The following is a 15,498-nucleotide window of genomic DNA, read 5'->3' as shown; positions in this document are numbered from 1 at the left end:
TTGTTAAAGCGAGCTGGATCAGAAATATTTTGCTACTTGGATTAAAAAATTTAGGGTTCGTGTTCATGATGGAGAAGAATGATTGGTCTGAATAACGTATCATGCACTCCTCGTACCAAAGCACGGCCTCTTTTTCCATCGGACACAAATTAATCACATCTTGGATTGCAGTGACCACGCACTCCTGGCAGTCTTGGGTGGTGAGGTCGTCACGGCAGAGGAAGAGGCCGTAGACAGGGTGCGAAGCGTTTTGGCCAACGGTGGTGTTATAGAAACCATCTTCAAGGTGTGGCGTTGGTGGAAAGGAAAGAGAGGAGTTGATAGAGATTGAACTGGTAGGTGCTGTTTGGAGTGAAAGTAAGGGTGTTTGAACAGGAATAAGAAGTCTGGTAAGTTGAAGTGCCAACTTCTTTGTTCAGGCTGACCAAGGTAAGGACTACAAGGGTCATGGAGACATGGAAGGAAGGCGTTAGGCGTGGCCATTTTGATGAACTATATATGTCTCTTGCAGTACTGTTGCTCTTCCTTTGGGAGGTGAAGTAGATGAATAATCATGTTTCCTTGTTCTTATATTAAAAACACTGTATCTTAAATTCATATAAATAATTTTTTTAAAAAAAAAAACAAGGAAAATGCCTTGCCAACAATATTTTCAGAATTTAATTTTTCAAAATTATTCTTAACAGCAGCTTCCTTTTAGAATATAACAAACTGATGATTTTTAAGCACTTTTTTTCAGTTTAATTTAGAAAAGCAAAACAATTTAAAACTGTTTTTACCGTCTGATCAGTAGTCATCAGCGTACCTCCACTTTGATTCTTTCCTTATGGCTAGTCAACGGTCTAAAATTTGACACACCCCCTGCTTGACTGGTCATGCGATTTCCAATTAGCCACGTCAAGTATATATTATAGTTGGCTTTTGGAAATAAGGAGAATTAAAGGCAATCGATCGGCTGAACTCTCCTGTGTATTAATATATATGTTGGAGTGGGGCTTGTTGCTCGGCACATATAGTTTTATTGTCAAAACTTTTTACTTTAATATTTCACGGGTAACAATTAACATGTCTGAAAAATAAAAAATAAAAAATAAAAATGCTAAACACATCAGCATTGTTGCATGTGCAGCTAACATATCTTATTTATATATAGGAGACTTGCTATTTTGTATTACCTCATTCATCTTTTTTAAAAATCAACAGTTAGATTTGTTGGATTCACACCTTCCTTCATGTGGGTTTTACTAATTTGCCACGTCACTAATTAGTGGCATGGCAAATTCGACACGTCATTAAAGTTTTTATTGACAACTATCGGCATCCGCACGATTATTAAATGCGGTTATTATCTGTTATCTGCATATGAGGTAATGAGCGTTTTGGATTACTATGTAAATCTATATGAAAGATTAAATAATGATGTTATTACTATATGCAAGCTTAAATAAATTAAAATTTAACTTGTTACACAATTCGCAGTTATTAGTTATTGAGGGTTACTGTCTCATAAAGTAATTGAGATTCGGATTACCAAAGAAAAGAAAAGAAGAGAAAAATATAAATGTAATGAGGTATGACTTTTGAGTAATTCTAGAAGTCTCTCATGTGTCACTCTTGTGTCCCTCCAAAAATAAGGTGACTTTTAAAATCACCATTTGATCAAAATTTAATAATGATCAATCATAAGTTCAATGGTAATTTTACGTACAAGGCACCTCATTTTTGGGGGGGAACAAGAGTGACACAAGAGAGACTTCTAGCATTACTCATGACTTTGAGATGATAATGAAAAAAACTTAACATAACTTAAATATTCTAAACTTGAGTAATTCTAGAAGTCTCTCATATGTCACTCTAAAAATGATGTGGCTTTTAAAATCACCATTTGATCAAAATTCAATAGTGAACAATCATAAGCCCAATAGTAATTTTAAAAGCTACATCATTTTTTAAGGGACACAAGATTAACATATGAGGGACTTCTAACATTACTTCCTAAACTTACTAAATTCAAAACGACTTTGTATTGGTGAATTTAATTTTATATATATATATATATATATATATATATATATAATCGCATCCGCATATGCGGCTAGCAGATAGCGGTAATAGCGAATACGAACAATTATTATCCGTCCGTATTTTTGACCCTAGTACTCTGGTTCTCAGGGTTCTCTCAAAAAAAAAAAAAAAAAAAAAAAAGAGCATGCTATTGTATTCTATTTATATAGTTAAAGATCATCTTGTTGTTAATAACAGAATTAGAGAAATTAGAAAACTCTTTCACTCAAACAATCCACTTAAAAACTAAATAATTGTACTAAAAACAGTAGAAATTTAATGATAAGATACTTATGGCCGGGCTACATATGCATTGGATTCACTGACATAATTTCAAACCATCCGAATAACAAAAAAAAAAAAAAAAAAACGGTGAGCAAACAAAAAGAAAAAAGTTCATCAACATAAGGAACGATTACAAGTCGTTACTTTGTGCCATTTAGCCCCACAAAATTATTATATAAATCACCTTGTTGATCTGGTTCAAGGCCGGTTGTAGAATATATTAGGGGACCCAAAGAAGGGCCGGAGTAACAACGATGAGAAGAAACTGTCCCCTGTTGTCGCTCGCAGAAGCATCGGCAATCATGGCAAGCTCACTAGCTTTTGCATGGGGCGTTGACGTACATGAATCCGGATGCAGCCAACCCAGCCACCGAGCCCAGGCCCGATGATGAGCCCCTTGGTGCTACGCATGCGGTTGATTTGGTTCAGAGCTGGCTAGCTAGAGGATGTTGAAGAGCACCCAAGCTAAGGCTGGAATAAGGGGAAGCAACAGAGCCAGGCCACGGTTATCACCGCCTTCGGCTTGATGCCACGTGAAGCTCATCTATTGGTTCGCATGCAGTTGCCGTAATTGATACTTCGTTTTTTCGTTATTAAATAATTAAATTTATTGTCCATATTTTGCCAGTGACATTCATTAGAACTGTTACGTTAATTCTTACAAAGTTGTAGTAAAAGCTATAAATATTCTTAAGGGCACTAAATAATTAAGGAAAAAGTTCACGTGCCTTCGTCGAACTAATTAACAACCAATTGACAATATCCTCTAATAACAAAAATACTCTTAATAAATATATATATATATAAAAAAAAAAAACTAAAAACTAAAAATTAAAAATAATGAAACCCCCTTTCCGCCATTTTGGAAACTCTTTGCATTAATTTGGAAGGTAATTCCCTAGTCACGGCAATCAATCAAGCCTACCTTTTCACTAATTGAGGTTTTGCTCCTCTCATCTCCGATTAAGGGTGGGTGCAGGCCGGAAGCCTGATTTGCATGTTTTTCACAAACCACCTCGCAGTGAACGGGTTTGAAAATCGAGATCTGCAACCCGCATAACGAATAGTCAACCCGCTGGGCCTCGGGTAGCATGGATCAGGACGGGTTCGGTATTCTCTTCTTTTTTCTTTTTTTTTTTTTTTTTGGTCGAAAACCATAATAATAAATCACAATCCTGCTTCCACCACTTACTGCCACGTAGCTTCCCTTTGCAAGACAACCCCTTATCCCTAGACTTTCTCGAAGCTTCCACATACTCCTGTTCTTCTCAAATCTCTTCTTAGCCAAGCTTCAGTAAAATGCATGTGACACAATACACTTGCGTGGTAGATTCTACCATGAAAGTCTATGAATGCTGGCAGATAAAATCTATAACCTAAATGTGCATCCGCAATGACGAGTGAAGATTTGATAACAACAAAGGACCTGGACAACGACAAGTAAAAGAAGATAAAGAGGAGGAGATTCACAGTCTGGTATACAAGATTGAAAGAAGAAAAAGAGTAGTCGTGTTAGGTTAGGGTTTCAAGGTTTTGGCCTTTGGCTTTGGGGGTAAATCTGATGCTATGGCCATACGGTTTCAGTTTTACTGAAAATTTCACTTGGTTTAAAACTTACCTCGGGGCGGGGCGGGTTTGTGGATTGGAAAAAATCCATTTCCGCAATCCGCCCTGTAAGTCATGGATCAGCAGTCCATCAATCTGCATAAGTTATTCACGCAATATCCGTGAAAATCAGGGCTGGGTGGGGAGGGGCGAATCTGCTGGTGAGGGTGGGTTCTACCCACCCCTATTTCCGATGTTTCAATTAAAGCTTCGGCATCTCATAAAATGTGTCTCTTCAAATTTAGTGTTTGTAAGCACTTTTAATTTTGAGTTTGAACATTGTTTCCCTAATTAGTAGACATACTAGCAAAGAAAGGAAGTATGCAAAAAGGAAAAAATTGACGTTTTGTCTTAAATCTCTGACATATACCATATATTAAAATATAGATATTGTTTGTATACGTAATTAATGCCTCATTGAGGATATTGTGACGATGCTTGTATTCATAATGACATGTACATGATATACACTTAATTATCTTTTGAATTTGAAATCAATGAAACTAATCTTCTAATAAGTTTGTTGCAACTATTCAAAGATACAATTTGAACTTGGAGATGATGTTATCTGATACTCTTTTGGACATGGTCTACAACTTTATCTTGATTAATTTCTTATCTTATCTTGCATGTGTACGTAGTTGAAACAATGGAAGTTATTCCAATAAGGGTTACAACTTCCCTCTTTAAAGATGTCTGAATTTCAATAAAATTTGAACATACTAATGAGTGTATTAGTGTAGGGAATCCCAATCCAAATAGATGTGAATTCTAGTGAAGCCCTTACTTCTCATACTATCGAGGGGATACATCTGTCATCGGTGTTTCATTAACAGACTCTAAAGGCATGCTTTGATGTGTTCCACTACAATATGCTGGTTGTTGAGGTGATGGATAAATAACCGATTGTGACTTGTTTAGCATGAGAACTATAGATGCTATTGTTGGCCTCCTAGTTGGATCCTCCTGAACACATAGTAGGCCAATTTGGAGGCATTTCATGAATTCTTTTGTCAAGTAAGAATCTCTCAAAGTTGGATCCAACAATTCTAAGGGCGTTCCATCCCTCCAATGCTTCCAAGCCTGCACCAATTGGTTAAGTAATGTCCCCAAATGGACCTGATTTTGTTGGAAATTAATGAATCAAGGAAAACAGAAGTCAGAATACTTGGTTCATACTCACATAGCTTAAAAGGTTTCCACCACCATCTGATTGATAGAAAGAATTAATCTTGTTGCCACTTAAAATCTCTAGAATTAAGATACCAAAACCATACACATCAGACTTAACAGAGAATTGTCCGCGTATGGCATATTCTGGAGGCATATAACCACTACATAACAGTGTCAATGATGCAGGAATGTTAGTAATTAATAAGACATGCTAACTTGTTTATGTTAAGAATGCAATGATCGAACATGGTAAATCTAAGATTACTCCACACATTCATGTTGGATGATAAGTGGAAGTAGGATGACAAAATAAATTCTCTAATCTAAATTAAAGAAATAGGCCAACATTTGAAACTTACAGTGTGCCGGCAATCCTACGAGTATGTCCTCGTGTTTGATCAATTTCAAAAAGCTTCGCCAAGCCAAAATCTGATATTTTTGGATTCATATCCCCATCTAACAAAACATTGCTGGATTTAAGATCACGATGTATAATTCTTAGTCGAGAATCCTCATGAAGATAAAGAATTCCTCGAGCAATTCCTTTAATAATTTTGTAACGTTTTGACCAATCTAGTTGTCCTTGTCTTTGAGGGTCTAGAAATTCATGAAAATTAAATATTCGGATTATATTAATAGACGAAAGCAAAATAAGAATACAACTAATACCATTAACTTTGAAGAAAAGAAAAAAAAAACATTAGACTAATATAGAAAGGAAATTTAATCTAATGAACAGATAGATTCTCGATCGTTGAATTCTTAATCCTGCATTTGTTTGGCATATAAGCAAAATAGACATTCACGCCAAGAAGGGACATACCATATAGAAAGTAGTCAAGGCTTTTGTTGGGCACAAATTCGTAAATAAGTATCTTTTCTTCTCCTTCCAAGCAAAATCCCAATAGTCTTACAAGATTTTTGTGATGAAGCTTGGCAACCAATTCAATCTCGTTTTTAAATTCTCCTTCACCTTGTCCAGACCTTTTTGATAGCCTTTTCACAGCTACTTCTTGTTTATTAGGGAGTGTACCCTGAGAATGTATTCTGACTAATTATTCCAATCCACACCTTAGAATCACTACAAAAAAAATTGTTTTTCGCCACTTGCAGTTCGCCACGTGTACGGTCACTGTACACGTGGCGAACTGTTGGCCGCGTGCAAGTGGCCACGTAAATACACGCGGTGGGTCCGGTTGACACTAACTGCACAATTGGCCGCGTGTATTAAAATACGCGCGGCCAATTGTTAGCCGCGTGTATTTTAATACACGTGGCAATATGTTATTTTTAAAAAAAAAAATTAAAAAATAATTTTTTATTTAATTTAAATCTGTATTGAATTATTTTTTAAATAATTGATTGTATTTTTAATTTAATTCTTTATTTTTAGAGGAAAAAAATATAATAACTGAAAAAAGAAAAAGAAAAAGGAAAACACAAGCAAGTTCAGTAGAGAGAGAGAGAGAGAGATACAGAGAGAGAGAGAGAGAGATAGAGAGAGAGAGAGAGACAGAGAGACAGAGAGAGAGAGAGAGAGACAGAGAGAGCGAGAGACAGAGAGAGAGAGAGCAAGAGACAGAGAGACAAAGAACGAGAGACAGAGAGAGAGAGAGCGAGAGAGAGAGAGATACAGAGAGAGAGAGAGACAGAGAGAGACAGAGAGAGAGATACAGAGAAAGAGAGAGAGAGCAAGAGACAGAGAGAGAGATACAGAGAGAGAGAGAGAGCGAGAGACAGAGAGAGAGAGAGAGCGAGAGACAGAGAGAGAGATACAGAGAAAGAGAGAGAGAGCAAGAGACAGAGAGAGAGAGAGAGAGAGAGAGAGAGAGAGAGAGAGAGCGAGAGAGAGAGCGAGAGACAGAGAGAGAGAGAGAGAGAGAACACACCGTGAGAGAGAGAGAGAGAGTGCGATACAGAGGAGAGAGAGAGAGAGAGAGAGAGACAGATCTGCATGTCTAGTGGCGCGCGGGAGAGAGAGAGCTGCTGTTTATCGATTTTTTTGAAGCAAATTTGCTTTTGAAGCTGCTGTCCAGTACTGGCGCGCGGGAACATGCATTTGAAGCAAATTTGAAACTGCCAAATTTTGGCAGCGTGTCTTTAGGCCACACGGCCAATTTCTTATACGTATATATACATAATAAAATTTGCTTTTATTAATATATATTTAATAAAAACAATTAGCCACGTGTATTTAATACACGTGGCTATATACAAAACTTAATAAATTTATTTTTATTAATATATATTTAATAAAAACAATTGGCCACGTGTATTAAATACACGCGGCCAACTGTGATGCGCATATTTCTAGCCACGTGTACTGTATACACGTGGCTAATTGGACGCATGTCTACAGTAACAGGTACTGTAGACACGCGGCCAATTGTAGAGTTTTTTGTAGTAAATTGATAAAAATGCAGCATCATAACCTTAAGCTAAACTAGCTAAACCTAAATGAATAGGATCCTCACAAAAAATAAAAATAAAAGAAGAAGAGTAAATTAAGAAATAATGAAAAGTTAACCCTTTACCTTGTAAACTTCACCAAATCCACCTGCACCTAGCTTGTTATCATCTGAGAACTTGGCAGTGGCAGCTTCAACTGTAGCGAAATCAAATTGCAAGGACCCTACAGTTGTTGCTTTCAATAGCATCAGCATAATTTATAAAATTAAATGTATGAGATCAAATTATTTATTTTGTACCATTTTCTCTATGTATAGCATTGTACTCTTTTTTGGCTCTTCTACAAAGGAAGTAGTAGATCATAATGATCAAGAGCACCGCAGAGACAGAAATCAGAGCAACAATAGGAATAATTGTGAGAAATAAGATTGATCTTTTCCTTTTCCCTGCATAAACAATATTCGGTTTCATTGATAAGATAAAGGGATGCGTGGTCTGTAATAAATGATGCTTTCAAAGTAATAATAACAATAATTTTTTGATCAAATACTAGACAATTAATAGACAATCTTGTTTAATTCGTTGTGTCAAAACCATATGCTACTGGGCAGAACAATACCCTATAAAGTTGAAATTGTTAGGTATTATGTTGAGTAGCAAATTCAGTATTCATAACATTTTGGTGTCGGGAATATTTGATAGGCTGAGTTCTGTCCTTGCGCTAGTTAGTAAAATTGTGAGTTTTAATTTGTTGAAGAACCAGAGTTTCGTTTGCTAGGTAGTTCGATGTTCGTCCAGACGAGATTTTTCAGTAAAGTTTCAGTGTTTTGGGTTGGAAGATGTGTTCAGAGACTTGACCGAACATGATGCTCAAGCACTGTTCCAGTATTGTTCGGTCGCTAGCTCGTTTGTTGTGGGTCCGGACAGGAGACTTAACGGAAGTTCCAGTATTGCTTGGTTGAAAGACTTGTTCGGAGACTCGATCAAACAAGATTATTCCAATGCATAAAATTAAGTCTTGCAGTATTGCTCAGCCAGAAGGTTCGTTCACTATGCGATCGAATGAGGAGATTTCATTGGAGATACAGTGTTGCTCGATCGGTACTCATCCGAACGAACTGAAGATCACAAAGAGGCAGTGTTGCTCGGTTGCAAGCTCGATTGGTACGAGTCCCAACGGCTACTAGAAGAAATGAGTGAAACCTATCGTTCAAACGAACCAACTTATTCTTCCAAACGCCGCCTTTGTAAACATGATTGTTCTCTAATTGGATTATTTATACATAAACCTGGTCAAATTTGATAAACCCGGGCACGTTTGTTCTTAACCATTTCAATTCAATCGGGTTTTCATAATAATCGGGTTTTTTTTTGTACGTCAAATTACTAATCTATCTTAATTATTATTTTTTCTTTTAAAATAAGTTTTGCCTTTTGGTATTTTTTACGAGGGAAAAGTTTTATTTATTTATTTTTTTAATATATAGAACTCAATTAAAAATTTAAACTAGATAAAGAAAAATAAAAATAAAAAAGTGTCTCATATACGCATTTCCAAAATTAATTGTATTAATACTTAAGAGAAAGTACACATTTACACCTCAAACTATCACTCAATTTGTTAACGTCCGTCTAAACTGCTAAATGACCATAAAGTTTTTTCAATAAGACAAAAATGTCATTATAAAAGAAACTAAAGCAAAAAAGATGAAATAAAAACAAATAGAAATTAAAAATAAAAACAAAATAAAGAAAACAAAAAAATATTAAAAACGAAATATAAAAAACGAAAAAATTAAAATAAAAAACGAAAAATAAGTTAAAACTTTTTTTTTCTTTTTTCTTTTTTTTTTAAAAAATTATATATATATATCTTAGTTTTCATTTTTCTATTATTTTAAGAATTTTATGATTTTATGAAGGTTATTATGGCATTGGGGAACATTGACTTTTTTTTTTTTTTTTTTTTTTTTATTTTTATTTTTAAGTTTAAGAGGGATATTAACACAATTGATAGTTTGGGAGAACATTTACAATGAGGTGATAGTTTGAGATTGGTACGTGTATTTTTCCCTAAAATTTATTACGGTACGTACTTACAATTTTTTTTTTTTTTTTTTTAATAGAGGGTATCATGGTCCACCTATAGCCAAACAGTACCTCTTGCTACTTAGCCCAACCAGGATTGACAAACTAATCTCTAGCCTCATTCATAGCGCCACTATAGAAATGGAGCCTTTAAATGCTGACTATGCCCGGGTAGCTGACCTCAAGAAGAAGTAGCAGCCTCAGGACTCAAACCTGAGATCAAAAGGGAGAAATGCCCTTCCGTCCCAGGTCCTGACCATCATGCCACCCCTTGGGGTTTATTAAGGTGACACTTTCTTTGTAAAAAAAAACGACCAGCTAGCTTTATTTTAGTGGTGCATACTTATGTATAACAAACATGAGTGTTTCATTTATGCACAAGGTAGTTTATGATTTTTATTATTTTTTATAGATAGGTAGTTTATGATTCAGTTGTAGGTGAGAGAGGCTATTAAAACGAACTTTCTGTGACGAACCTGGAGGCAGAGGTGGAGGAAGAATTGCTGGCATAGGCGGTGGTCTCTCTGCATGAAGCATTCGGTAAAATGGGTAAATTTCATACCTGATTCTACAGCTAGGAAGTATAACTCTTGCCCCTTGGAGTCCACTACAACATTCCGGCAGTGACGATATCGCATCCCGTATACATATGCTGCAATCAGAACTAGATACGTCTGGCATGCACTGCTCAAGGGTGTAGAGTATTTGAGACCCCATAAAATTAGCTTCTTTAGTTGCGAACTTTTTCGCACCGGTGCTAACATTCGCAACCTGGCTTACCGAGTCGTTCATTGTCAGCATCAATAACTGGTTAAACTGATTTGAATCTGCAGAAATATTTTTATGGCTAGGAACGTAAAATCCAGACAACGTGTTCATGGTGGAGAAGAAATATTGGTCTGAGTAGCGTAACATGCACTCCTCGTACCAGATCACGGCCGTTTTTTGTATGGGACAGTATTGATTAATCACCTCTTGGGTCGCAATGTCCACGTAGTCTTGGCATTCTTGGGTGGAAAGGTCACCACGGCAGAGGAAGAGGCCGTAGACAGTGTCGGAAGCGTTTTGTCCTACGGTGGTGTTGTAGAAACCACCTTCATGTCCGGCGTTGGAGGAAAGGGAGAAAAGGAGTTGATAGAGATTGGATTGATAGGTGCTGTTGGGAGTGAAAGTAACGGTAGAACTGTTTGAACAGATATGGTGTAAATACTCAATTCCGGCAGCCTCTCTGCTCATGCAGAGCAACGTAAAGACCACAAGAGTCGTGGAGACATTGAAGGAAGCCATGCCCATTTCGATGATCAATTTCTTCTAGTGTTTCTTTGCTTTTGGCAAAATCTCTGGCAAACTTGCTGTTCCTTTGGGAGGTTATTAAGTATGTTACACTATAATCCTGTTCTTCATGTTAGTATAAACTTTTTCTCTAAAAATAATTTGACGACAGGACCAAAAGAAAACCCTTGTTTTTTTGTGTGTCGGCTTTAGAAGAGGAATAAGGTGGAAAAGATTCCAGACAAAGTTGAAAAAAATAAGGATAAAGTTGTGAGTCATGGCCATTGGAGACTTGGAGTGATGGAAATGGTCCAATGGAAGTGGGAAAGTCAATTGTTTTTCATTTATTACTACTAGACTTGTAGGAGTTCTTCACCTCCATGCCAGTTTGTGTGACGTTCCACATTGCCTAAGAATGAGGATGTGTTTATATGTATAAATGCATCATTTTATGACACAACGCGTTTTAAAGCCGTGATGGTCATGAACCTATCAGAACTCCGCAGTTAAACGTGCTTCTGCGAGAGCAATCCCAGAATGGGTGACCTTCTGGGAAGTCTGATTTAGAGAGTCAAAAGCGAACAATATTGTGTCATTGGAGGTAGGTCATTACAATTTGATTCTTCCCCTATGGCGCAAGGCAACAGCCAGACATCTCTCACATCCTCCTTAAGGTCAATTTAATGGTAGGAAAGATGACTCTTCCGCACATTGGTGCGCCGTTCTTAAAAGACTTTCCAATATTTATAGATCCTTGGTTGAAAAAATTGTTACCAGCAATTTATGGATAGCTAAAAACTGGGCATTTGCTAGTTGAACGCCACATATTTAATTTGCCTTGCATAAAATTAATACAAATATTAATTGTACGTAACGGCCCCTAATTATATATCCCTCCTTTAAATAATTGGAAGGACTACCAACTCACTTTTTTATCTTCGTTTGTACTAACATATATATATAGCGGGGATAAATATCTAACATGTAGCGGAATTTATATATTTTTTTTAAAAAAAAAAAATTAATCATCAGCATAAGACATTACAAAAGCACCAAGTAGCAAACATAATTACATATCTTAAGATCACATGCAAGATTTACCAGTTAAATGCTAAGTCTTACCATAATTTTGCCCGTCGATCAATTCATAACAAAATTAAGGTGACACATCGTGCCGTCTAAGTACTGCAGATACATGTCACATGAAGCTATAATCCCCAAGTCAGACCAAAATATTGTAGATCCAAAATATTGTAGGGGTTCACGTCTATCTATCCCTACTTTAATTGGCCCCTCATCTCTTAAGTCAGCATCTTCTGTATTAAAATAATATTTTAAAGGTGAAATGATAAACTCACAGCTCAGTTAAGGAAGCAAGTTAGCCGGTGCTAGTGTGTGACTGTGAAAAGTTTATATAACAACTATAATTATACATGAGTACATACTACATATGACTTTGCTAAAACCATTTCGACATTTCGATGAAAACATTTACAACTTTTTACTAAAAACATAAAAATCCCTTTGCTATAAATATGTCTTTAGCAAACACTTCATATTTTTGCTAAAAACGTTTAACACTTTACTGTAAGTTTTCTTTCATAAATGCTTTCTCATTTCATGGTGACCATGACCCTTTACTTCAAAACTGTACTGTAAACATTTTATCATCTCATAGAAAAATATTTTAGCTTTACCATAAAACTATGTTAATATAAACTTTCCTTTCATAAATACTTTATCATTCCATAGAAAAAATGTCTTTTACTAGATTGTTAACACTCTTTTCACTATAACACACTATGTTATTAAATCTCATTTTTACAATAAAATTATGTAGCTATATAATTGTAACGACTCACCCCCAACGACGCAATTATTATATGCTCTTGGTTTCTCCGAATTAGACTTCGTAGGAGGTCACCCATCATGGTACTATTCTCGCATAAGCACGCTTAACTGCAAAGTTCTGATAGGTTTATCGCCGGCCATTACAGCTTTAAAACGCGTTGTATCAAGAAGTTCTTAAAAAAAAAAAAAAAAAAACACTGTTTTGACTCGTTTTAATGCCTAAAAAGGGCTCAAAACGTTTTGAGCCATTTTCAAAACGGCTCATGGTATGGAGTATTAAAATTATGTTAGAGCCGTTTTAATATGAAAACAGCTCTAATTAGAGCCCTTTTTTTACACAAAGCGGCTCAAACCAGTTTGAGACGTTTTGGTAAAAACGGCTCAAACAGGCTTGAGCGGCTTTGGTAAAAACGACTCCAACCGGTTAGAGTCGTTTTTAGCTTAAAACGACTCCAACCGGTTAGAGTCGTTTTTAGCTTAAAACGACTCCAACTGATTGGAGTCATTTTAAGGTCTAAATCGACTCTAAATAAAATTAAAATTAAAAAAATAGTTATTTATTTTATTAATTTTTTTGTATTTAAATACCTGATATCAAGAATATTGTTCTTATATATGAACTCCTAAACGATCACATACACTCATAAACGATCACATGCACTCATAATCCGAACTTCATACATGCACAAACGATCATTATAGCTTAATGTACACACCAAGCCATAAAAACAAAACAAAAATAAATAAAACGACGTATCAACATAAATAATGTCACTCAACCACAAACATATATAATACAAACTCTAAAACGTTCAAAGTAATTTCAAAACATGATACATAAGTTACCTACAATCACAAACCAATCAAGTCCAACCGATAAAATCATATAAACAATATTTACATCATTCAAAAAATACGATACTTCGCCTATATTCACAACGATTCAAGATATGTTTTTTTCACAACGGTCGCTCATGTGGATCATCATCCTCAATCGTCAATGGCACATCACTTACATTAGTGATTCGGATGAAATGTATTACGCAACTATATATATATATAAGAAACTAGTAACGATACACGTAACATTTTCAACTGTATAGACTCAAAAAATCACCATTTATTAATTAGTTAATCATATTGGGAGCTAACCTGGTCGACTAGTTATTGAGGATCTCACCCTCACGACATTAGGTGACTCAGTGTCAACCGAAGTGTTGGCCACAAGTGCTACATTAGCCCTAGCAAGATCTTCAATCATCTTCTGCATCTTCTTTATCATTTGACTTTGTGTTGCAATTCTTTCATCTGTTCTTCTCCACACTTCATCTGCTCTCCTCCTCTCTTCCTCCCATCGCCTCTCTTCCTCCCATTGTTCATCTGATCTTCTTTGCTCTTCCTCCCATTGATAGCCTTTTCACATCTACTTCTTGTTCATTAGGGAGTGTACCCTGATCGAGAATGTATTCTGACTAATTATTCCAATGCACACCTTAGAATTGATAAAAATGCAGCATCATAACCTTCAGCTAAACTAGCTAGCTAAACTTAAATGAATAGGATCCTCGCAAAAAAAAAAAGCACAAAAAAAATAAATAAATAAAAAGAAGAAGAGTAAATTAATAAATAACGAAAAGTTAACCCTTTACCTTTACCTTGTAAACCTCACCAAATCCACCTGCACCTAGCTTGTTATCATCTGAGAACTTGGCAGTGGCAGCTTCAACGACTGTGGCGAAATCAAATTGCAAGGACCCTACAGTTGTAGCATTCAATAGCATCAGCAGAATTTTTAAAAATGTATGTGATCAAAGTATTTATTTTTTACCATTTTCTTTATGTATAGCATTGTACTCTTTTTTGGCTCTCCTACAAAGGAAGTAGTAGATCATAATGAGGAGCACCGCAGAGATAGAAATCAGAGCAACAATTGGAATAATTGCGAGCATTAAGAATATTGATCTTTTCCCTGCATAAACAATATTCAGTTTCATTGATAAGATAAAGGATGCATGTTCTGTAATTAATGTTCCAAGTAATAATAACAATAATTTTGTGATCAAATACTAGTCAACTTAAAAGACAATCTTGTTTAACTAGTTGTGTCAAAACCATATGCTACTGGGAAGAACAGTACCCTATAAAGTTGAAATTGTTAGGTATTATGTTGACTAGCTAATTCGGTATTCAAAACATTTTGGTGTGGGGAATATTTGATTGGCTGAGTTCTTTACTTATGCTAGTTTTTAAAATTGTAAGTGTTGTTTGAAGAACAAGGGTTTCGTTTGCTAGCTAGTTCGGTGTTCGTCCAGACGAGATGTTTCCGTAAAGTTCCAATGTTATTTAGTTGGAAAATGTGTTCAGAGACTTGACCGAACAGTGGGGAACATGATGCACAAGCACTGTTCCACCGGACCATTGTTTTGTCGCTAGCTCGTTTGTTGTGGGTCCGGACGGAAGACTTAATGAAAGTTGAAAGTTCCATTGTTGCTTGGTTGAAAGACTTTCTTTGGAGACTCGATCGAACCAGATTATTCCAATGCATAAAATTAAGTCTTCTAGTATTGCTCAGCCAGAAGGTTTGTTCACTATGCAATATGTTGGTTTATTCACTACAAAAAAAAAAAAAAGCAAATTCTGAACGGTTTTAAACCGTCCAGAAATGCAAAAAAACCGTCTGGAATCAATTCCAGACGGTTTTTTGTGGACGGTTTAAAACCGTCTAGAATATGATGTCGCTAAATTAATTTC

At 35.8% G+C, this 15,498-nt stretch overlaps 1 protein-coding gene and 1 long non-coding RNA gene across 7 annotated transcripts; one reads left to right on the top strand and one right to left on the bottom strand.

Moving 5' to 3' along the window:
- Positions 1-4,639: 4,639 nt before the first annotated feature.
- LOC133868301 (cysteine-rich receptor-like protein kinase 10) lies at positions 4,640-14,677 on the bottom strand. 6 transcript variants are annotated; one of them, XM_062305122.1, is made up of 7 exons: positions 10,101-11,047; positions 7,836-7,982; positions 7,662-7,771; positions 5,951-6,161; positions 5,487-5,583; positions 5,138-5,288; positions 4,640-5,037 (listed from the first exon to the last, which is right to left on the bottom strand). In XM_062305122.1, the coding sequence occupies exons 1-7, from the start codon at positions 10,915-10,917 to the stop codon at positions 4,750-4,752; spliced, it is 1,821 nt and encodes a 606-aa protein (XP_062161106.1). In that variant the 5' UTR covers positions 10,918-11,047; the 3' UTR covers positions 4,640-4,749. The 6 variants fall into 6 exon arrangements, with proteins under 6 accessions (XP_062161106.1, XP_062161103.1, XP_062161105.1 ...); XM_062305119.1 differs by having other exon boundaries at positions 5,487-5,724; positions 10,101-11,046; XM_062305121.1 differs by having other exon boundaries at positions 5,487-5,724; positions 7,662-7,732; positions 10,101-11,046.
- LOC133868302 (uncharacterized) lies at positions 9,769-10,593 on the top strand. Its single transcript, XR_009900312.1, has 2 exons — positions 9,769-9,910; positions 10,057-10,593. It is a non-coding gene; the product is annotated as an uncharacterized LOC133868302 (long non-coding RNA).
- Positions 14,678-15,498: the final 821 nt, after the last annotated feature.

The sequence above is a fragment of the Alnus glutinosa genome, chromosome 5 (genome assembly GCF_958979055.1).
Source record: "Alnus glutinosa chromosome 5, dhAlnGlut1.1, whole genome shotgun sequence".
NCBI lineage: Eukaryota > Viridiplantae > Streptophyta > Magnoliopsida > Fagales > Betulaceae > Alnus > Alnus glutinosa.
The sequence above is the reverse complement of the archived record's forward strand: the minus strand, read 5'-3'. Positions and strand labels throughout refer to the sequence as shown.

Bases quoted from the DNA above. Each gene is read 5' to 3' on its own strand.
- LOC133868301 (XM_062305119.1), bottom strand. From the start codon at position 10,917: ATGGGCATGGCTTCCTTCAATGTCTCCACGACTCTTGTGGTCTTTACG. The intron at 6,162-7,661 runs GTAAAGGGTTAA...ATACATTCTCAG, and splicing joins GATTTGGTGAAGTTTACAAG to GGTACACTCCCTAATAAACA. The intron at 5,289-5,486 runs GTAAGTTTCAAA...ACTGTTATGTAG, and splicing joins CGTAGGATTGCCGGCACACT to TGGTTATATGCCTCCAGAAT.